The 23,960-nt window shown below is 44.9% G+C and overlaps 1 protein-coding gene across 1 annotated transcript in view; it reads right to left on the bottom strand.

Annotated features, from left to right (window-relative positions):
* MINDY2 (MINDY lysine 48 deubiquitinase 2) overlaps positions 1 to 23,960 on the bottom strand; it is a 146,598-nt gene that overhangs the window by 84,100 nt on the left and 38,538 nt on the right. The window contains exon 2 of the mRNA XM_077263830.1: positions 10,213 to 10,270. Coding sequence (XP_077119945.1) covers positions 10,213 to 10,270 — 58 coding nt within the window. The remainder of the gene's footprint in view (positions 1 to 10,212; positions 10,271 to 23,960) is intronic.

Here is a 23,960-nt window from a genome sequence, read left to right as displayed (position 1 = left end):
CGAATCGTGGTTAGAAGTCAAAGCGGTAAGATTCGGAGGAAGAAGAGAAAATGAATGCCTTTTATTGGAGACTAGCGAGTCACTGGGTCTACCTTTACTCCACCCATACAGCTCTGGCAAAAATTAAGAGACCATGGCAAAGTTTTCAGTTTGTCTGATTTTTCTCTTTATAGGTATATTTTTGAGTAAAATGGAAATTGTTCTTTTATTCTATAAACTACTGACAACATGTCTCCGAATTTCCGAGCAATACATTTTGTATTTTTTTTCTGACAAAGAAAAATGTTAAAAATTAAAGTTCTTCTTTGTTTGATGGCTTCTGACTATCCATCATCATCTTGATTAGAATCCAGAGGTTTTCAATGGGGTTCAGGTCTGGAGATTGGGCTAGCCATGACAGGGTTTTGATGTGATTTTTTATTTTCCTAAGGGTAAGAGAAGAAATTGGACCCCAAAAGTTGTTGTACAATTTGTCCTGAGTACGCCGATACCCCATATGTGGGGGTAAACCACTGTTTGGGCGCATGGGAGAGCTCGGAAGGTAAAGAGCGCCGTTTGACTTTTCAATGCAAAATTAGCTGGAATTGAGATGGGACGCCATGTTGCGTTTGGAGAGCCCCTGATATGCCTAAATATTGAAACCCCCCACAAGTGACACCATTTTGGAAAGCACAGCCCACGCAGTATATTGCACAGCCCACGCAGTATATTGCACAGCCCACGCAGTATATTGCACAGCCCACGCAGTATATTGCACAGCCCACGTAGTATATTGCATAGCCCACGCAGTACATTGCACAGCCACGTAGTACACTGCACAGCCCACGTAGTATATAGCAATGTGGGCATCATATCCCTGTTAAAAAAAAGAATTAAAATAAAAAATAGTTATATACTCACCTTCCATTGGCCCCGAATCCAAGCGAAGCGTTTACCGATGCTCCTCGCGTGCTCCGGTCCCAAGAGTGCATTGCGGTCTCGCGAGATGATGACTGTTATGATCTGGTGGCCCAGGAGTAGCATTGGACGTACTCTGAAGAAGGTGGTATCTATACTGACCGCGGACCCTGAACCTAACACCGCAACTAGAAGTAGCCGTGGGATGTACCTACTGATCCTAGACACCTCGACACAGCCGGAGGACTAATTAACCCTATAGATAGAAAAGGGAAAACTATCTCGCCTCAGAGAAAATTCCCAAAGGATAGGCAGCCCCCCAACAAATATTGACTGTGAGTGGAGAGGAAAAAACATACACAGACTGAAAACAGGATTTAGCAAAGGAGGCCAATCTAGCTAAATAGGAAAGATAGGACAGAGAACTAAGCGGTCAGTATTAAAATACTAGGAAATATCCACCACAGAAAATACAAAAATCTCCACATCTAACTAAAGATATGGAGGGTATATCTGCCTCTTCAGAGATTCCAGCTTGACTGCATAAATCCTTACACAGATTAAGCTGGACAAGAAAAAACATGAAATGCACTGAACAATGAGGCCCACAACATGTGGGCTGCAAACCAGCAGAACTTATCTTGGTGAAAAGACCAGGAAGCAGGAGAAACCATGAAGGGATGTGAATCCTCCAGAATACAATGGACAACTGGCACTGACCAAAGGGTGAGGCCAGACTAAATAGCCCAGTCCAGAGTGGACACACCTGATAACTGCTGTGAAGGACAGACAGCAGCGCTACCACTTATAACCACCGGAGGGAGCCCAAGAACAGAATTCACAACAGTACCCCCCCCCCTTGAGGAGGGGTCACCGAACCCTCACCAGAGCCCCCAGGCCGAGCCAAATGGAAGGCACGAACCAAATCGTCAGCATGAACATCAGAGGCAACAACCCAAGAATTATCCTCCTGGCCATAACCCTTCCACTTGACAAGATACTGAAGCCTCCGCCTTGAAAAACGAGAATCCAAGATCTTCTCAACAACATACTCCAACTCCCCATCAATTAACACCGGGGCAGGAGGATCAACAGAGGGAACCACGGGTACCACATATTTCCGCAACAAATATCTATGAAAAACATTGTGGATGGAAAAAGAGGCTGGAAGGGCCAAACGAAAAGACACTGGATTGATAATCTCAGAAATCCTATAAGGACCAATAAACCGAGGCTTGAACTTAGGGGAAGAAACCTTCATAGGAACATGACGGGAAGATAACCAGACCAAATCCCCAACTCGAAGCCGGGAACCCACACGCCGCCGACGGTTAGCAAAACGCTGAGCCTCCTCCTGAGACAAGACCAAATTGTCAACAACATGAGCCCAAATTTGCTGCAACCTGTCAACCACAGAGTCCACCCCAGGACAATCAGAAGGCTCAACCTGCCCCGAAGAAAAACGAGGATGAAACCCAGAATTACAAAAAAAAGGTGAAACCAAGGTAGCAGAACTAGCCCGATTATTAAGGGCAAACTCGGCCAATGGCAAGAAAGCCACCCAATCATCCTGATCGGCAGACACAAAGCATCTCAAATAAGTTTCCAAAGTCTGGTTAGTTCGCTCGGTTTGGCCATTTGTCTGAGGATGAAATGCGGATGAAAAAGACAAATCAATGCCCAGCCTAGCACAAAAGGCCCGCCAAAACCTGGAAACAAACTGGGAACCTCTATCGGACACAATATTCTCCGGAATGCCATGCAAACGAACCACATGCTGAAAAAACAACGGAACCAACTCAGAAGAGGAAGGTAATTTAGGCAAAGGTACCAAATGAACCATCTTAGAAAACTGGTCACAAACCACCCAGATAACCGACATCCTCTGGGAAACCGGAAGATCTGAAATAAAATCCATAGAAATATGCATCCAAGGCCTCTCAGGGACCGGCAAAGGCAAAAGCAACCCACTGGCGCGTGAGCAGCAAGGTTTGGCCCGCGCACAAGTCCCACAGGACTGCACAAAGGAGCGCACATCCCGTGACAAAGAAGGCCACCAAAATGACCTACTAACCAAATCTCTGGTACCAAAAATCCCAGGATGGCCAGCCAACACAGAACAGTGAACCTCAGAAATCACTTTGCTAGTCCATCTATCAGGAACAAACAGTTTCCCCACTGGACAGCGGTCAGGTTTATCAGCCTGAAATTCCTGAAGAACCCGTCATAAATCAGGGGAGATGGCAGAAAGAATCACCCCTTCCTTCAGAATACCGACCGGCTCAAGGACCCCAGGAGAATCAGGCAAAAAGCTCCTAGAAAGGGCATCAGCCTTAACATTCTTAGAACCCGGAAGATACGAGACAACAAAATCAAAACGGGAGAAAAACAGGGACCATCGGGCCTGTCTAGGATTCAGCCGTTTGGCAGACTCGAGGTAAATCAGATTCTTATGATCGGTCAAGACCACAATACGATGTTTAGCCCCCTCAAGCCAATGTCGCCACTCCTCAAATGCCCACTTCATAGCCAACAACTCACGATTACCGACATCATAATTGCGTTCCGCAGGCGAAAATTTTCGAGAGAAGAAGGCACACGGTTTCATCAAGGAACCATCAGAATTCCTCTGAGACAAAACGGCCCCTGCCCCAATCTCAGAAGCGTCAACCTCAACCTGAAAAGGAAGAGAAACATCCGGCTGACGCAACACAGGGGCAGAAGTAAATCGGCGTTTAAGCTCCTGAGAGGCAGAAACAGCCGCAGAGGACCAATTCGTCACATCAGCGCCTTTCTTCGTCAAATCGGTCAGGGGTTTAACCACACTGGAGAAGTTGGCAATGAAACGGCGATAAAAATTAGCAAAGCCCAAAAATTTCTGAAGGCTCTTCACGGATGTGGGCTGGATCCAATCATGAATGGCCTGAACCTTAACCGGATCCATTTCTATAGATGAGGGAGAAAAAATGAAGCCCAAAAAAGAAACCTTCTGTACTCCAAAGAGGCACTTAGACCCCTTCACAAACAAGGCATTATCACGAAGGATCTGAAATACCATCCTGACTTGTTTCACATGAGACTCCCAATCATCCGAAAAAATCAAAATATCATCCAAATATACAATCATGAATTTATCAAGATAATTCCAAAATATATCATGCATGAAGGACTGAAACACAGATGGAGCATTAGAGAGTCCGAATGGCATCACAAGATATTCAAAATGGCCCTCGGGCGTATTGAACGCAGTTTTCCATTCGTCGCCCTGCTTAATACGAACAAGATTATATGCCCCTCGAAGGTCAATTTTAGTAAACCAACTAGCACCCTTAATCCTGGCAAACAAATCAGAGAGCAAAGGCAAAGGGTATTGGAATTTGACCGTGATCTTATTCAAGAGGCGATAATCAATACAGGGTCTCAAGGAGCCATCCTTCTTGGCAACAAAAAAGAAACCTGCTCCCAATGGAGAAGAAGATGGCCGAATATGCCCCTTCTCCAAAAACTCCTTAACATAACTCCGCATGGCGGCATGTTCTGGCACAGACAGGTTGAAAAGTCGGCCCTTAGGGAACTTACAGCCTGGAATCAAGTCAATAGCACAATCACAGTCCCTATGCGGTGGAAGGGAACTGGACTTGGGCTCATCAAAAACATCCTGGAAATCTGACAAAAACTCAGGAACTTCAGAAGAGGGGGAGGAGGAAATTAACATCAAAGAAACGTCATCATGAACCCCCTGACAACCCCAACTAGTCACAGACATAGATTTCCAATCCAACACCGGATTATGCACCTGTAACCATGGAAACCCCAGCACAATAACATCATGCAGATTATGCAACACCAGAAAACGACAATCTTCCTGATGGGCTGGCGCCATGCACATGGTTAACTGTGTCCAAAACTGAGGTTTATTTTTAGCCAATGGTGTAGCATCAATACCCCTCAAAGGGATAGGACTCTGCAAAGGATGTAAGGGAAACCCACAACGTCTGGCAAACTCTAAGTCCATTAAATTTAAAGCGGCGCCTGAATCCACAAATGCCATGACAGAAAATGACGATAATGAGCAGATCAGGGTCACAGATAACAGAAATTTAGGTTGTACAGTACTGATGGTAACAGAACTAGCGATTCTCTTGGTACGCTTAGGGCAATCAGAAATAACATGAGCAGAATCGCCGCAGTAAAAACACAACCCATTCTGACGTCTGAATCCTTGTCGTTCAGCTCTAGACACAATCCTATCACATTGCATAGGCTCAGGACTACGCTCAGAAGACAACGCCATAGTGTGCACAACTCTGCACTCACGCAAGCGCCGATCAATTTGAATGGCCAGAGACATAGAATCACTGAAACCAGCAGGCGTGGGGAACCCCACCATAACATCTTTAACGGATTCAGAAAGACCCTTTCTGAAAATTGCCGCCAAAGCATCCTCATTCCATTTAGTCAACACAGACCATTTTCTAAATTTCTGGCAATATGATTCTGCCGCTTCTTGATCCTGACACAGGGCCAACAAGGTTTTCTCAGCATGCTCTACAGAGTTAGGTTCATCATGCAATAACCCACGCGCCTGAAAAAAGGCGTCTACATTAAACAACGCCGGATTCCCAGGTTCCAGGGCAAATGCCCAATCCTGAGGGTCACCACGCAGCAGAGATATAACAATTTTAACCTGCTGGATGGGATCACCAGAGGAACGGGGCTTCAGAGCAAACAACAGTTTACAGTTATTTTTAAAGCTCAGAAATTTAGACCTGTCCCCAAAAAACAGATCAGGAGTTGGAATTCTAGGCTCTAAAGCTGGAGTCTGAACGATATAATTAGAAATACCCTGTACTCTAGCAGCAAGTTGATCCACACGAGAAGCAAGTCCCTGAACATCCATGTCAGCGCCAAACTCCTGAACCACCCAGATGTAAAGAGGGAAAAAAAACCACAACAGAGTACAGAAAAAAAATGGCTCAGCACTTTCTTTCCCTTCTTCTGAGATGCAGTTAACTCATTGTTGGCCAGTTGTACTGTTATGATCTGGTGGCCCAGGAGTAGCATTGGACGTACTCTGGAGAAGGTGGTATCTATACTGACCGCAGACCCTGAACCTAACACCGCAACTAGAAGTAGCCGTGGGATGTACTAGACACCTCGACACAGCCGGAGGACTAATAAACCCTATAGATAGAAAAGGGAAAACTATCTCGCCTCAGCGAAAACTCCCAAAGGATAGGCAGCCCCCCACAAATATTGACTGAGAGGAGAGGAAAAAACATACACAGGCTGAAAACAGGATTTAGCAAAGGAGGCCAATCTAGCTAATTAGGAAAGATAGGACAGAGAACTAAGTGGTCAGTATTAAAATACTAGGAAATATCCACCACAGAAAATACAAAAATCTCCACATCTAACTAAAGATATGGAGGGTATATCTGCCTCTCCAGAGATTCCAGCTTGACTGCATAAATCCTTACACAGATTAAGCTGGACAAGAAAAAACATGAAATGCACTGAACAATGAGGCCCACAACATGTTGGCTGCAAACCAGCAGAACTTATCTTGGTGAAAAGACCAGGAAGCAGGAGAAACCATGAAGGGATATGAATCCTCCAGAATACAATGGACAACTGGCACTGACCAAAGGGTGAGGCCAGACTAAATAGCCCAGTCCAGAGTGGACACACCTGATAACTGCTGTGAAGGACAGACAGCAGCGCTACCACTTATAACCACCGGAGGGAGCCCAAGAACAGAATTCACAACAGATGACGTAGCGGTCTCGCGAGACCGCTACGTAATCATCTCGAGAGACCGCAATGCATGAAGCGGTCACCGGAGCGTCGCGAGGAGCGGGAAAGGCCTGTTCCTGATCCGGGGGCTGACGGACGGTGAGTGTATAACTTTTTTATTATTATATTTTTAACATTAGATCTTTTTACTATTGATGCCGCATAGGCAACATCAATAGTTAAAAGTTGGTCACACAGGGTTAATAGCAGCGGTAACGGAGTGCGTTACACCGTGGCATAACGCGGTCCGTTACCGCTGCCATTAACCCTGTGTGAGCGCTGAGTGGAGGGGAGTACGGAGCGGGCACTGACTGCGGGGAGGAAGGAGCGGCCATTTTGCCGCCGGACTCTGCCCGTCGCTGATTGGTCGTGGCCGTTTTGCCGCGACCAATCAGCGACTTGGATTTCCATGACAGACAGAGGCCGCGACCAATGAATATCCGTGACAGACAGACGGAAGTGACCCTTAGTCGTTGTATAATGTAAATCTACTATATAATCGTCTAAGATATATTCACATAGGACTACACAATTTATGCTGGGAAATTATGTGTTTTTTTAATCTTGAAGCAAAATATGCACTTTTTTACATTTAATCATAATATCTACTTTCAGAAATAAGTTGATGGTCAGGTCACTCAGAGCAATGATTTTAGATTGTGGTGTTCCCAAGTTGGCCACATCAAAAACAGACCATGGTGCCATGAAACCCAATAGGGAACGTTTGTTAACATCTGTAATCAGAAAGCTAAAAGCAGAAACTAAATTGTTGTCCTCTGCAAACTCCTCACCGTGCGGTGAAGTGCAGGAATCCATAAAAGCAAACATATCTTTACCCGTGCACTCACAAGCTGGATCAGGATAGTCACACAAGATGGAAATGCTGTGTGTTTCTCTTAGCCGGGGTCAGACTTGCAAGTGCAATGCGAGAAACTCGCACGAGTCTCTCGCATCAATACCTGGCACTGCTGGCGGCACTCGGCACCGGAGTGTGCGGCTGCATGTATTTCTATGCAGCTGAAAGCTGCGGTCCTGAGTGCTGGCGGCTGTGCCAGGTATTGAGGTGCGAGACTCGTGAGCCCGGCCTTACTCTGCATCTCTGGTAGCTGACATCTACAGCAAATAGTTAATAAATTTTTTAATTTTTAACTGTTTTTGTTTTTTATTTTGTTCTAGTTTCTTGTTTTGCTTTATGTGATCCCGTGGTCCTCGCGACATGGTGGCTACTAGCGAACAATTGGCCTTTCTTCATAATCCATGAATGAATTGGTTCGTTGGTGGAAATCATGGACGACAACTGTACCGTATATGTGATCATTTGAGGGCTTATCACCTTATGGACTAATTGAATTTATATATTTTTTGGTGTTAACTTACTAGTATTGTCCCTATTGGCGGATGTATGTCCTCAAATTTGAACCATGTACCGAGCGAGGAATGTTATATATGTTATGATTTTACTTAGGTGGGGGTTATGGATAACCAAGGTTGGTATTACTGGGATGTGGTCCGGGTAATTTTTTGCACATTGGTGTGGACCATTATTGTGATCCCTAGACCTAAGTCAGATAACATTAATATATATGTATTGCCAACTATTCACCTGTTATATTTCAACAATTTCGTGTTCTTTGTGCTCTATTGATGATCCACATCTGGAGGTAATGGTTTGTACCGGGCTTACTTGGATTATGTGTGCGGGATATCTTTATCTTAGTGGAGGCACTTACACAGAATTAGTGAGCACTGTTCTTTTTCTCGGCGCTGGAATCGCCAGGTCTCGGTCAGGTGATTGTTGATCACGTGGGGCCCCCATGATCATCCGTCTCTGCCCGTAGCTCCTTGTGTGTTCAGCGTTTTGAGTTGTCATGGCGGCGCTCTTTACTTCCGGTGCATAGCTGTTTGGTACTTCCGGGGTCAATCCTATTTATATACGGCTGTATGTGACTCCAATGCCCCCTGACTAAGGTTTTTTTTTCCGAAACGCGCGTTGGGGCGGAGGCGGTTTCGTGGAGTGTCCCTGCACTGCGGTGGGTAAGACATTGTTTATGATATTAAGCATCGCTGTTTGTACCCCATTATAATAGGTGAACATAGGGGTGTGAGTAGCGGCTAAATTATTATCTTATACAGCTATTTTGGGCCACTTTAATACAATGTCGAGTGGTCACCCTATATATTTTGAATGACTAAGTACATAAGAACTATATTTTATTGGGTATCACATTGCGGTGCAGTGTTAAAGATTAAAGTATTTTGGACTTTGTTCCTTTTTTTTTTTTTATAAGGTTGTTGATTTGGACCTCCTGTATACTCGCCTCCCGCTATTGTTTCATGACACTCAGCTGTCTTTGCTCTACATATTATCTCCATTCACTGGTTGTCAATTTTTAATATTTAATTAATAAAATATAGATTTTTATATCCTACTTGTTGACCTAATATCATCGTTTTTTTTCTTAAGAGTGTATATAGCAAATAGTTAATAAAGCGGCATTATTTAAAATCTCCCCCTACACCAACCAATAATCACAGGAATGGATTGCGCAGCCTACAAGTAAAAAAGGTCAATATACTGAGTACTCCATTTTAAGTTTAGATTTGAAACTTGATTTTACATATTGGGGTACAGATATTAAGAGATCTTGTTAAAGGGATAGGTAGCAACTAGTAATGAGTGAATATACTCGTAACTCGAGATTTCTCGAGCATGCTCAGGTGTCCTCCAAGTATTTTTTTAGTGCTCAGAGATTTTAGTTTTCCTCACCTCAGCTGAATGATTTACAGCTATTAGCCAGCATAAGTACATGTGGGGATTCCCTAGCAACCAGGCAACCCCCACATGTACTTATGCTGGCTAACAGATGTAAATCATTCAGCTGGCGCAATAAAAACTAAATCTCTGAGAACTAAAAAATACTCGGAGGACCCCCGAGCATGCTCGAGAAATCTCGAGTAACGAATATATTCGCTCACCACTAGTAGCAACTTATTGATCATTGGGTGTCTGACCACTGGGATAGGCAAAATGGAGAACTTTTATCCCCGATAAAATAGAGCAGTAGTGCACGACAGTCCGCCACTAGATTCATTCTATATGGGGCTGCTAGAAAAAGCCAAGTTTGCACATTGCCACTTCAGAAGAACAAGGTTGAAAACACCCTGTTCTTCCTATTGCGGACCTTAAGGGTTGGACCTCCACTGATCAGAGTTAGCACTGCTAACAAAGTATCTTCAGCATGCTCGAATGCTATGTTCGAGTTGCCACAGCTGCATGTCTCACGGCTGTTCGACAGTCGCAACACAAACAGGCAATCCCTGCATGTACTGCGGGGCTGTAGAACAGCCGTGAGACATGCAGCCGCTGCGACTCAAACATAGCATTCGAGCATGCCGAAGATACTGTTAGCACCCAAGCATGCTCAGATAACACCTTATCCAAGCACGTCCTAAAATTGCATGCCAAAACAATTTCAAGTAAAGCAATAAGAATTCTCTAGACACACATTTTCTGCTTACCCAGATACTCCATGAGCTGCTCGGCAGTGATAATCTCCATCATGGGAGGTAATTTCACCTGCAAACCAAAAAAGTATTGTTTTTTTAAAACCATATTAAAGTTCTGTCTTTTCAAAATAGATAACTGAGAAAAAAATAAGAAAGTTTCTCCACCTTCTCCTATCAGTCAGTGAAAAACGGATGACATCAGAGTGCTGTTCCATTTTTTTTTTTCACGGACCCATAGACTATCATTGCAGAGTTTGATCAGACATGCGGATTGATATCGTACAGGTCTTCTGCATAGACCACTAGGTCCACAAAATATCACAGACATGTGTACAGCCTCACAGACGAGCGCTATCCGGAAACAAAACAGACCGCACTTGTATATGAAAATGGACGTGTGAAAAAGCCTGAAGTCCTGCAAAACTTTACATAAATCTATTTCAGAGCTCTGATGGCTCACTCGGTTCTTCCAATCACCTCTTTCATTGTTAAAAAGGTCTATTAGTTTTTCCCTTTTTAAAAAAGGGCTCACGGTGGTTTACTATTTATATGAGCATGTAACTATTGCAAAGGCAAGTCCAGCAGTATCTTACTTAACATGATCAGTACGTCCATCCATTATTAAGAAATCAGCATTGGAATGGATATGCAAATGAGGCTTAAGGACTTGGATAGAGCTGAAGCCTTTGTCACTCCAGTTCTATTCCATGTCTCCTCCTGGCTCTTTTGCCTACAATTTCAGAGCATAGAGGCTGCCAGTCAAGCAGGAGCTGGCAATGGAGCTGGACTGGGAACAGAGCTGGAGTTACAGAAGCTTCAGATCTACCATAGTCCTTAAGCCTCATTTGCATATCAATTCAAATGCTAATTTCTCAGGAATGGAAGCATGGACTTGGACATGTTAGGCTATGTGCACATGTTCAGGATTTTCTGCAGAATTTTCCTGAACAAAACCGGACTTTTTCTGCAGGAAATCCGCATGCGTTTTTTACGCGTTTTTTTCCCGGAGCTTCCCAATGCATTAAATAGCAGGAAAAACGCAAAAAATCTGTAAAATTAATGAACATGCTGCGTTTTTTACCGCGATGCACTTTTTTCGCAGAAAAAAACGCATCATGTGCACAAAAATTGCAGAATGCATTCTAAATGATGGGATGCATAATGTATGCGTTTTTATAGCGAAAAAACGAGAGAAAAAAGCGAAAAATCCACAACGTGTGCACACAGCTGGATTTGTCTTTGAGAGAGGCACATGCGCATATAGTCTGGAGTGTAAAATCCTGATGACAGATTCCCTTTAAACATCTACAGGTTAGACAGATGGCTTAAGAAATTTTCTTACATTGATCCAAAAGGAAAGCATCAGAAAACTGAGTAAGGCCACGTTCACACTAGCGTCGGGCACTGCACGTCGCAATGCGTCGTTGTGGAGAAAAAACGCATCCTGCAAAGTTGCCTGCAGGATGCATTTTTTTTCTCCATAGACTTTTATTAGCGACGTTGTGCGACAATTGCGTCGTCTTTTGGCGGACCGCCGCCACAAAAAAAGTTACATGTAACGTTTTTTTGTGCGTCGAGACCGCCATTTTCGATCGCGCATGCGCGGCCGAAACTCCGCCCCCTCCTCCCCGGACCTTGCAATGGGGCAGCGGAAGCATCCTAAGACTACTTCCGCTGCCCACGTCGGGCATTTTTTTCACAGTATGCGTTGGTACATCGGGCCAAAGCAGCACGACGGCCCCGTACCGACGCTAGTGTGAAAGCAGCCTTAGGTGTTAGAAACAATGCACAGGAGCTCCATAAAATGTACATTTAGTACTAAAGCCATGTATACACACAGATTTACACTATAAAAGTTGCTGAAATACAGTCTGCGATGTGCGTGTTTTAATGTCTGTCATACATCATAATCCAGAAAACCAAGATCCTAGTCACTATGTAGGCTAAATAAATAAAACAAACAAACAAAAAAAAACAATTGGCACAGATCCCAGCAGTCGGGCACCCATTGATCAAAAATTTGTGGTGTATCTTAGGCCGGATTCACATTCGCGTTTCTGTGCGCAGCGTATGATCTGCATACATCCGCATGCGTACATATCTTTAACATGGTGTACGCAGGGACACGTTTTTGCATGCGTTCGCATGCGGATGAGTACGCATGCGTCGTTTCGCGGTGTCCAGCAAACGCAACATGTTGCATTTTTTGAGCCGTCAAATATTTAGCATGTGAACAATTGCGTAAAAAACCCCCGCATAAATGGCTATGGGAACGCATTGGTACACAAGGACATGCGTGCGCATGCGTTTGATACGCATGCGTACTTTACACTGCGCATGTCCAGAAAATGATGTCACTGCCTCCACCATGGGCATAAAAAACGCAAACGCATGCCAAAATGCATTTAAACACATGCACACGCAGCGTTTTTGTTTGCGTCATGTGCAAGATGATGCTGAGGCGTAAGCATGCGTTTGCGCATGCAGATGATACGCTGCGCACAGAAATGCTAATGTGAACCTAGCCTTAGCCATCTGTCAAATGTATTTTTGTGAGAGAACACTAGGCTGCATATTGCACTATTGGAAACGTATTGGAAATGTTGTTTCTGAGATTAGCTCCATTGGATATCATTTTATGGGCAGCTTTGTGTGATTTAGCTATTGCCGGATGATTTGTTGCTAAGAGACAATTCCAGTAGTTTTAGAATAATGAGGACCCTTTACAAAAGCGAAAAAAAAAAAAAAGAAGAACATAATATTTCTAATTAATGGCATGCCACTTACGCTCAAACATGAGCATTAAAAGCAGAAAACGAAAAATCTGGTTTTAAATGTCTTGTTATCCTCACTTGGCACAATAATGATCAGCCACACTCAGAAAATCAAAGTGAGTTGTACTCAGCATAATGTAATAAGTAATTTTACTGAAGATTGAGCTTGAAAGAATCGTTTGATCCGAGTTATTAGGAATAAAGGGAATGTGAAGGAATGTATTTATTAGGCTGGATACATTTATACGATGTGTTCTAGTGAATATTGCATATTTATGAACTCTTCATAAATTGTCTCACTCGCCTTCACATGATCTTGATAAGTCATTTTGGAACCTAATCAGGAAATGTGATTCATCATTTTTAGCTATTCTTAAAGAAAACCTGTCATTTTTTTTTTTTTAAAATAAAGTTTAATACCTTTTAAAAATCCCCTCCACCCCCAATTCTACCACTTTTTTCCAATTTGTTCTGCTTCACTCCATTGCAGAGATATATTCACATTTGTTGCTTTAGGAGTGCACCATGTGAAATCTCTGCAAATCAACTTTGCGTCTTTAGAATATTCTCGGAGACCAAGGTTTCACCCCTTTCTCCTAAGACTGCCAATCACAGCTCTGCAGCATCTGAGACTGTTAGATCAGCTGTAATTGGCAGAATATTGGAGAAAAGGTTAAAAAAAAAAAAAAAGACTCTAAAGAAAGTAGAGATTTCACATAATGTGCTCCATAAGCAACAAATGCCAATAATTCTGCAATGTAGTGGCGCAGCAGAAAAAGGAAATGAGCAGCAAAATCACAGAAACTCAGAGATTTTTTTCTTAAATGTTCAATTCTTTTGAGCGCTAGTGACAGGTGACGTTCAAAAGAATAACCGACTTATTATATTTCAGCCAGAATACCGATGTTAAAATGAAACCAGCATAAAGCCATCTGAAAACTGCCTAAATATTATGGAGTTAGTAGCAGCTTTTATGAGGAACTTAAGATGAAAAGAAGAAATGTTAACTTTAAAGGAAATATATAATCAATAAGGGAAAACAAAGGGGTGTAACTGGATATAACGGTATTGCAAACAGAAAGGGGCTTTTGTTGGAGGTATCAAACATGGCACCTCAGCTCCTGGACCCTGAGCTTCAAAAGGGAAACAAGTGGTCTGTAACGGGGCAGGATAAATCCTATTTGCTGTATAGAGAGGAGTGGGGGAGACAGGATACTGAAATGCAAGGCCCTTAGCTCACCACCCAACCACAAAAAGCCATTTTTAAATAGTCCAATCCAAGTGCTCCTGAAAATATGAGCCTATGGTCAGGACTATAAAAAGCTGGGTGGCACAAAAGAAATTAGTTTATGAGGGCTTGGTTATTTTTGTGTGAGACGAGTTGCAGTTTTGAATGACACTAGTCATTTTATCACTCAATGTCCTGGAAATTGGGGTTGGGGTGAGATTCTAAATGTGGTCAAGATGTTTAAAAAAAGTAAAAAAAAAAAGCTAGAGAAAATGCAATAAGGAGCGATCAAAACTTAATATCTTCCTCAAAATGGGGTAGAAACATCATACCGCTCCATCAATCGAAAGATGAAAGCTTTTGTGGCAAATTTAAGCCACTTCTTGATGATCCTCTTCAGTGTTCGATGGTTTATCTAATGCATTAGAATTTGTTTTGGACCCTTCTCCTAACTTTCAATAATGAGATTTCATTTTTGTATGATAAGATGTTTACAGACCAAGGCCTTTGCTATATATCTGCTATATTACGCAGCTAAGCATAAAGACGACGCAGTTATTTCAACGGCAATTAGTCACGGCAGGAATCAGGACCCCACTCTATGTATCTGTCTCTTTTGGGTATGTCTGCTGTGTAAGTACTTCTTATTACTTCGACCAAGCTTTTCTATTAACCCATCTTACTCCTTCACCATGTTTACCTATGCCCTTACAGTGTTAGCTCCACTAATCCGCTCTCTCCTTCGCTATCACAAACCCCAGCACTCTCTAACCTAATAATCATCTCCCTTTCCCTCCCCACATGTCCTCCTCTGCTGACCTGCTCCTCAACCTCAAATCTGTCCTAATAAAACATAAAACAAGTCGCCCACTCTTTCTCCCATCTGCTCTCCCTTTCTCTGCTTCTCCTCACTGTTGGAGACATATCTCCCATCCCTGGACCCCCACATCTCATACCTCCCATTACTACTCCCTCCTATTGCTCCCTATCCAATATGAACTACCGCAATCTTTCCAACATAAAACCCGTGTCCCTGATGCCCACCCCCCCTGCTCCCTCTCTCTGGATCACTCTGGAATGCCCGCTCAATCTGCAATAAGCTTCATGTGATTCACAACCTTTTTCTCTCTCGCCATCTTGCCTTCCTCGGCCTCACAGAAACATGGCTAACACCCTCTGACACCGCCTCCCCTGCTGCGCTGTGTTACGGAGGCTTCCACTTCACCCACACCCCTCGCCCCGGCAACAGACATGGTGGAGGAGGGGGTCTTCTCCCTTCTTCAAACTGCACCTTTAACACAATCCCACCTCGTCCCTCCCTTATCCTCCCCTCTTTTGAAGTCTACTCTGTCCGCATCTACTCTCCCTCCAACCTCCAAGTGGCAGTCATATACCGACCTCCAAGCCCGGCCACTGCCTTTATTGACCAATTCTCCACCTGGCTTCTTCACTTTCTCTCTGCTGACATTCCCACCATCATCATGGGTGACTTCAACATCCCCATTGATACCCTTCAGTCAACAGCCTCCAAACTTCTGTCCCTTATTTCATCCTTTGGACTTACTCAGAGGTCCTCCGCAGCCACCCATACAGACGGACATACACTAGACCTCGTCTTCACCCGTCTCTGCTCTCTATCTAACTTCACCACCTCCCCTCTCCCTCTATCTGACCACCATCTGCTCACCTTCTCATCCCTGTCCTCCTCACCGGTCACCCATGTCCAGCAACATGCGCACCCCCGCAGAAACCTTGCACACCTAGACACCCACACACTCTCTGACTCCATCCTACCACTGGCATCCATATCCTCACTCCACGACACAGACACTGCCACTGCTTTCTACAATGCCACTCTCACATCAGCTATTGACACGGTTGCCCCTCTCGTCCATGGCAGAGTGCGACGTATCAATAGACAACCTTGGCACAATAACACCACTAAAAAGCTCCGGCAAGTGTCCAGGGTTGCAGAGCGGCGTTGGAAGAAAACACACTCGCAAGATGACGTCACTGTATTCAAACAAGCAACACTCGCTTTTAAATCTGCTCTCACCTCTGCTAAACAGGCGTACTTCAAAACCCTCATATCTTCCCTATCCTACAACCCCAAACAGTTATTCAAAACCTTTAACTCCCTCCTCCGCCCCCCACTGCCCCCTCCAACCTCCCTCATCTCTGCTGAGGACTTTGCTACACACTTTAAAAATAAGATTGACCAGAGAAGGCAAGTCTTCATTGTTCAACCACCACAACCCCTTTGTATACCAGACCAATGCCCAAACCCCATATCCTCCCTCTCCAACATCACTGAAGGGGGGCTTAATTGTCTCCTCTCCAAATCGCACCTCACCACCTGTGCGCTCGACCCCATCCCATCCCACCTCCTCCTCAACCTCACCACCACACTTATCCCATCCCTAACCCACCTGATCAACCTATCACTAACTTCTGGCACTTTCCCTTCTGCTTTCAAACATGCCACAATCACACCTTTCCTTAAAAAGCCAACCCTCGATCCAACTGCTATGTCCAGCTATCGCCCAATATCGCTGCTCCCATTCGCTTCCAAACTCCTGGAGCAGCACGTCCACTCTGAACTTTCCTCCCACCTCTCATCTAAGGGTACCGTCACACAGTGCAATTTTGATCGCTACAACGGCACGATTCGTGACGTTCCAGCGATGCATTTACGATATCGCTGTGTCTGACACGCTACTGCGATCCGGATCCCCGCTGAGAATCGTACGTCGTAGCAGATCGTTTGAAACTTTCTTTCGTCGTCTAGTGTCCCGCTGTGGCGGCATGATTGCATTGTGTGACACAGGTTGTATACGATGTGCGCACAGTAACCAACGGCTTCTACATCGCAAATACGTCATGAAATTATCGCTCCAGCGCCGTGTATTGCAACGTGTGACCGCAGTATACGACGCTGGAGCGATACTTATACGACGCTGCAACGTCACGAATCGTGCCGTCGTAGCGATGAAAATGGCACTGTGTGACGGTACCCTTACTTGCACTTTGACAATCTACAATCTGGTTTCCGCCCCCATCACTCAACTGAGACAGCCCTGACCAAAATCACTAAGGACCTACTTACCGCCAAAGCTAACAGACAATACTCTGTACTCCTCCTTCTAGACCAGTCCTCTGCTTTCGACACAGTTGACCACTGCCTCCTACTACACATCCTCTCCTCCTTTGGCATCAAAGACCTCACCCTATCCTGGATCTCCTCGCACCTTTCCAACCACACATTCAGTGTCTCCCACTCCCACACTACCTCCTCATCCCACCCTCTCTCTGTTGGAGTCCCCCAAGGCTCTGTTCTAGGACCCCTACTCTTCTCAATCTATACACTTGGCCTGGGACAACTCAAAGTCCCATGGATTCCAGTACCACCTCTATGCTGATGACACTCAGATCTACCTCTCTGGCCCAGACATCACAGCTCTGCTGTCCAGAATCCCAGACTGTCTATCAGCCATATCCTCCTTCTCCTCTCGCTTCCTCAAACTCAATGTGAACAAATCTGAACTCATCATCTTTCCTCCATCCCATAGATCTTCCTTACCTGACCTATCTATCGCAATCAACGACATCATGCTTTCCCCCGTACCGGAAGTCTGCTGCCTCGGAGTAACCTTTGACTCTGCCCTGTCCTTCAAACCGCACATCCAAGCTCTGTCCACCTCCTGTCGCCTCCAGCTCAAAAATCTCTATAATTCATCCTTTCCTCAAACTTCAATCTACTAAAATGCTTGTGCATGCCCTCATCATCTCCCGCCTTGACTACTGCAACATCCTTTTCTGCGACCTCCCTGCTAACACCCTTGCACCTCTCCAGTCCATCCTTAACTCTGCTGCCCAACTAATTCATCTCTCTCCTCGCTACTCCTCCGCTTCCCCCTCTGAAAATCTCTTCACTGGCTCCCATTCCCTCAGCGTATCCAGTTCAAATGACTAATTCTGACCTACAAAGCCATCCATAACCTGTCTCTTCCATATATCTCTGAACTAATCTCCCGATATCTTCCCTCATGTAATCTCCGGTCCTCCCAAGACCTCCTTCTCTCCTCCACACTTATTCGCTCCTCATCCAACCGCCTCCAAGACTTCTCCAGAATATCCCCCATCCTCTGGAATTCTCTGCCCCACACGTCCGACTATCAACCACATTCGGATCCTTCAGACAGAACCTGAAAACCCATCTCTTCAGGAAAGCCTACAGCCTGCACTGACCCCGCTGCCTCCTCATCATTACCGGAGATACTGCCTCACCAACACCGGAGCTCCTGCAACCCTCAACCTATTGTCTTCTTCCCCATAATCCTGTAGAACGTAAGCCCGCAAGGGCAGGGTCCTCGCCCCTGTGTATCAGTCTGTCATTGTTAGTTTGTTTACTTTAAGTGATATCTGTAACTTGTATGTAACTCATTCTCATGTACAGCACCATGGAATCAATGGTGCTATATAAATAATTAATAATAATAATAATAATAATAATAAAATGCACCTAAGAAAATGTCAGAAAAATTCTCCTAGAACAGCTAAACTAAATATGGGGTTAATCAAATTGGCTTTAAATGATGGCAGCTGGGTACCACTATTTATCATGAGTATAAATGTAATTGGATAATTCTGAACATAACATCCACAATTATGAGAGGCTGTTCACACTTAGGTCTTACAAACAAAACCTAAATAATGTTTCCAAGCCATAGAGTTTATGAATATAGCTGTTCTGTCTCCGCCATCTAATTTGTTACCTCCGATTATCTGTTTGCATAATTTGCAGTTTCTCAGCCAGTATACAGGACTTGATATATTCATACCTTTATTTGTAGTGCTTTGGCTCCCTCTAGCGGTCAGAGTCATGTTGACAGTTGTATTTTTCTGTTATGTATTTTTTATGTCTGATTCTCCTCCTCCTTTGCAATGCATTATGGTAGCTCAGCCTAAATTTCCCTCCATTATCATTTCACTTCCAGTTTGCCTTCCAGGAAAGAAGCTTACACTTCATCCCCCTTGCGATTGCATTGCCGGTATGTCTTTATGCTCTCTGTAGATATTTCTGCTCTATATTAGCCTAGCTTAACCAGTTGCACTCCTAGTTCAGTTACTAGCCTTCTAAATGTAATGCATAACGTTTATCATGTGTAGTATGTATTTGTTCCCTACCATGCACTGATTCTATGTATATCATTGTTCACAGTTTCACCGCATCAATATACCACTACGTTTAATAAAGCACAGACTCAACCACAGTCTCCTTATTGGACCCCGGTATAGCGGTTTAGCTGACTGGATAGCTACTTGGGCCTGTCTCATTTAGTGAGGACAGAACAGTGAAACGGCAGCCATCCAACTAGTGGGATTCAAGTCACCGGCTACTCAGAGACTAAATACAGCTACAGCAATGTCTGCACAGCCAAGCACTTTCCCAAGATACCATGTCTCACAAATCGCATAGAACAAGATCTGTTACTTCCGTCTCCTCAAAGACAACATCCATCAGCAGCGCGGTCGCCATTGCCCGCGCAAATGCTGAAGCCGCCAAAATACGAGCAAGCTTTGCTGACCAAGAGATGCAACTTAAATTAGAAAAAACACGCCTAGATGATGAAGAGAGAAGGTCACGCTTAGAGAGAGCACGCATAGATGATGAAGAGAGAAGGACACAGTTAGAGAAGGCACGTGTGGATGCCGCCTTAGAAAGCTTAGCAGCAAAAAGGGAAGCTGCCGCAGCCCTCGCTGAAGCGGAGTCGCTAGAAGCCGCGCAAAGTCCCAAGCTGCATAGCCAAAGCAGTATGTCGAGTCTGGAGTTTCCACTACAAGACTCACCACAACGCACATCCCAGTATGTTAATGAACTTCCTGATCCAAACTATAACCCTGAACCAGCTCCAAAACGAGAATACGACGTCTCCAGCGAAGTGAGCGAGAGTCATCACGAGGCTCAGCTCCAGGACAGAAACAAACTCGAAAACGTGACACAAAACAACTCTGCTAATGACTACCTTGCCCCTCACCAGGTAACCAATGTGGATCACCCTGCTGACACACCGTACGTCAGACCGAAGCAATACGACACTGGCTGGCGCCACCCTGAGGACACTAACAGGTATGAACGCACCTCACATCACTATCAGGACGATCCATCACCAGTGTACTCCACTGACAACCGGTTCACAACAGAATTTGCCAAGTTCTTCACACGACGTGAACTGGTTGCCAAGGGACTCATGAAATTCACTGACCAAGCTGAAGGTTACAGAGCTTGGAAAGCTTCCTTCCAAAATGTCATTAGAGACTTGGGGCTACAACACAGGGAAGAGATAGACCTGTTAGTCAAATACCTGGGAGAAGAGTCAGTCAAACACGCAGTAAGGATCAGAGACATTAATATAAACCGCCCTGAGACTGGCCTCAAAGAGATCTGGAAGAGGCTGGATGAGTGTTACGGCTCAGCAGAAGTAATAGAAAAGGCCTTGTTCAAAAGAATCGATGACTTCCCTAAAATTTCTAACAAAGGTCTCCAGAAACTTAGAGAGCTAAGCGACCTACTAAAGGAAGTCCAAGTTGCCAAATACGAGGACGACCTACAGGGACTTGCATTTCTCGACACAGCCAGAGGTGTTAACCCTATAGTCCAGAAGTTGCCCTACAATCTACAGGAGAGGTGGCTCACACATGGTTCCACGTACAAATACAAACACAGTGTTCCATTTCCTCCCTTCTCCGTTTTTGTAGACTTTATACACCAACAAGCGAGAATTAGAAACGATCCCAGCTTTGACTTTGCGATGCCATATGCCACACCGTCACCACCTGCAAATCCACGCAGAACATCTGTGGCAGTACACAAGACTTATGTTTCTTCTCCAGGTTCTAATTACAGGTCTGCTGGCTGCTCCCAATCAGAGACAAAGGTGCAGGACCCTGACAAGCAGTGCCCACTTCATCAGAAGCCTCATCCTCTCCTGAAATGCAGAGCCTTCAGAGGAAAATCTATGCCAGACCGCAGAAGCTTCCTGAAAGAGAACGGTATCTGCTACAAGTGCTGCTCGTCCACAACTCATCTCGCCAAGGATTGCAAGGTCAGTGTAAAATGCACAGAATGTGGCACCACAGACCATAACACTGCTCTACACCCTGGCCCGGCTCCATGGAGTGCACAAAACACGCCAGCTGACAGTGAGCATGGCGGGGAGGAAAGGAACACTGATACAGCTACGCCAGAGATCACTTCACAATGTACCGAGGTCTGCAAAGGGACAATAGACAGTAGGTCCTGTTCAAAAATATGCCTTGTCAGAGTATACCCAAAAGGCCATAGAGACCAGGCTGTAAGACTGTATGCTATCTTGGATGATCAAAGTAATCGATCCTTGGCAAGATCAACATTCTTTGACCTATTCAACATCAAAGGGCCAAGCACTCCCTACTCATTAAAGACGTGTGCAGGTACTGTGACAACAGCAGGCAGGAAAGCTACTGACTACCAAATCGAGTCATTAGACGGACAATTCTGCCTACCGCTACCTACGATCATCGAATGTAACCAGATCCCAGACAACAGATCTGAAATCCCTACGCCAGATGCAGCAATCCATCACGCTCACTTAAAGCGAATAGCACACCTTATACCAGAACTCGACCATCAGGCCCAGATAATTCTGCTGTTGGGGAGAGATATCCTGCAGGTTCATAAAGTGAGACGTCATATCAATGGACTCCACAATGCCCCCTATGCCCAAAAGCTAGACCTAGGATGGGTCATAATTGGCAACGTATGCTTGGGACGCATGCACGCCCCATCTTCTGTGACAAGCATGCTGACAAATACATTGGAGAAAGGACGACCATCTCTGTTTCAACCTTGTAACAATGAGTTCCATGTCAGGGAACTTCCACACAGCATCCAACTGCCCAATCATTTAATAGACTTTACTCACGACAGCAGCATAGTGTCGGGAAGCTATGAGGATCAGTTAGGGTGCACAGTCTTCCAGAGAACTAAGCAGGACAACCAAGTGGCAATGTCGGTAGAGGACAAGTTGTTCTTAGAGGTAATGGACAAGGAAGGAACTCGTTAAAGATGAGACCAACAGCTGGGTCGCACCTCTTCCCTTCAAAACCCACAGACCACGTCTACCGAACAACAGAAATCAGGCATTACAACGTTTCTCCTCTCTCAAGCGTAATCTGCAAAAGAAACCAGAGATGAAAGATCACTTTTTCTCCTTCATGTCAAAGATTTTCGAAAACTGTCACGGAGAACTAGCTCCCACTCTCAAAGACTCTGAAGAATGCTGGTTTCTACCCATGTTCGGAGTATACCACCCTAAAAAACCAGGCCAGATCAGAGTCGTGTTCGATTCCAGTGCCAAATTCAATGATGTCTCCCTGAATGACGTTCTACTGACAGGACCAGACCTCAATAACAAACTGCTGGGAGTACTTATGCGCTTCCGTAAGGATTCCATTGCCTTCATCGCTGACATCCAGCAAATGTTCCATTGTTTCCTTGTGAGAGAGAGAGACAGGAACTTCCTAAGATTCTTCTGGTACAGAGACAATGATCCCTATAAAGAAGTCACAGAGTATCGCATGAGAGTGCACATCTTTGGCAACAGTCCTTCCCCTGCAGTCGCCATTTATGGACTCAAAAGGTCGGCTCAGGAAGGAGAAGCAGAATACGGAGCAGATGTCAGACAATTCATAGAAAAGGACTTTTATGTCGACGACTGTCTAAAAGCCATGCCTTCAAATGAGACTGCCATCAGTCTTCTCAGGAGAGCCCAGGACATGCTTGCCTGCTCGAACCTTAGGCTTCATAAAATAGCCTCAAACAGCCAAGAACTCATGGAAGAATTCCCTTCTCAGGACCTATGTAATGGTCTCAGAGACCTGGACCTGGGGTCAGACCCCGCACCAATGCAACGCAGCCTTGGGCTTCTCTGGAATCTACAGTCAGACACTTTCACCTTTCAGGTCAACCAGGAAGAAAGGCCTTTCACACGTAGAGGCGTCCTGTCTACCATCAACAGTCTGTACGATCCCTTGGGTTTCGCAGCTCCTGTTACTATACAAGGCAAGGCCCTACTAAGAGACTTAACTAGGGAAACATCTGACTGGGATGCACCTCTGCCACCTGAAAAGAGGATCCAGTGGGAAGAGTGGAAGAACTCGTTAGCGGCACTCTCCAACCTGAATGTGCCAAGACCATACGCCCCTGTGCAATCTACGGAGATACAGAGCCAAAGACTGTACGTATTTGCAGATGCTTCCGTCAAAGCAATTGCCGCTGTTGCCTACCTCAAAACTGTAGACTCCAAATGTCAGTGCCACATTGGTTTCATTATGAGAAAGGCCAAACTCGCACCACAACCAGAGCACACTATACCCAGGTTAGAGCTTTGTGCCGCATTCCTAGCCGTTGAGTTAGCAGAGTTCATCACATCCGAAATGGATATCGACCTGACACAGGCCAAGTTCTACTCAGACAGCAAAGTAGTCTTGGGATATATCCACAACGAAACCAGGCGATTCTACGTTTATGTCAATAACAGAGTGCTACGAATCAGGAGAGCAGTTCATCCAAAGCAGTGGCATTACATACCCACGGACCAGAATCCCGCAGATCATGCAACTAGAGCAGTTGACGCAAGTCGACTAGGAAGCACAACGTGGCTCTCAGGACCAAAACTATTGTACGTTGAGGAATGTTTTCCAGACACCTTTGAACT

The sequence above is a fragment of the Ranitomeya variabilis genome, chromosome 5 (assembly GCF_051348905.1).
Source record: "Ranitomeya variabilis isolate aRanVar5 chromosome 5, aRanVar5.hap1, whole genome shotgun sequence".
Lineage (NCBI taxonomy): Eukaryota > Metazoa > Chordata > Amphibia > Anura > Dendrobatidae > Ranitomeya > Ranitomeya variabilis.
Note: the sequence above shows the minus strand (reverse complement) of the source record. Positions and strands in the feature narration are given on the sequence as shown.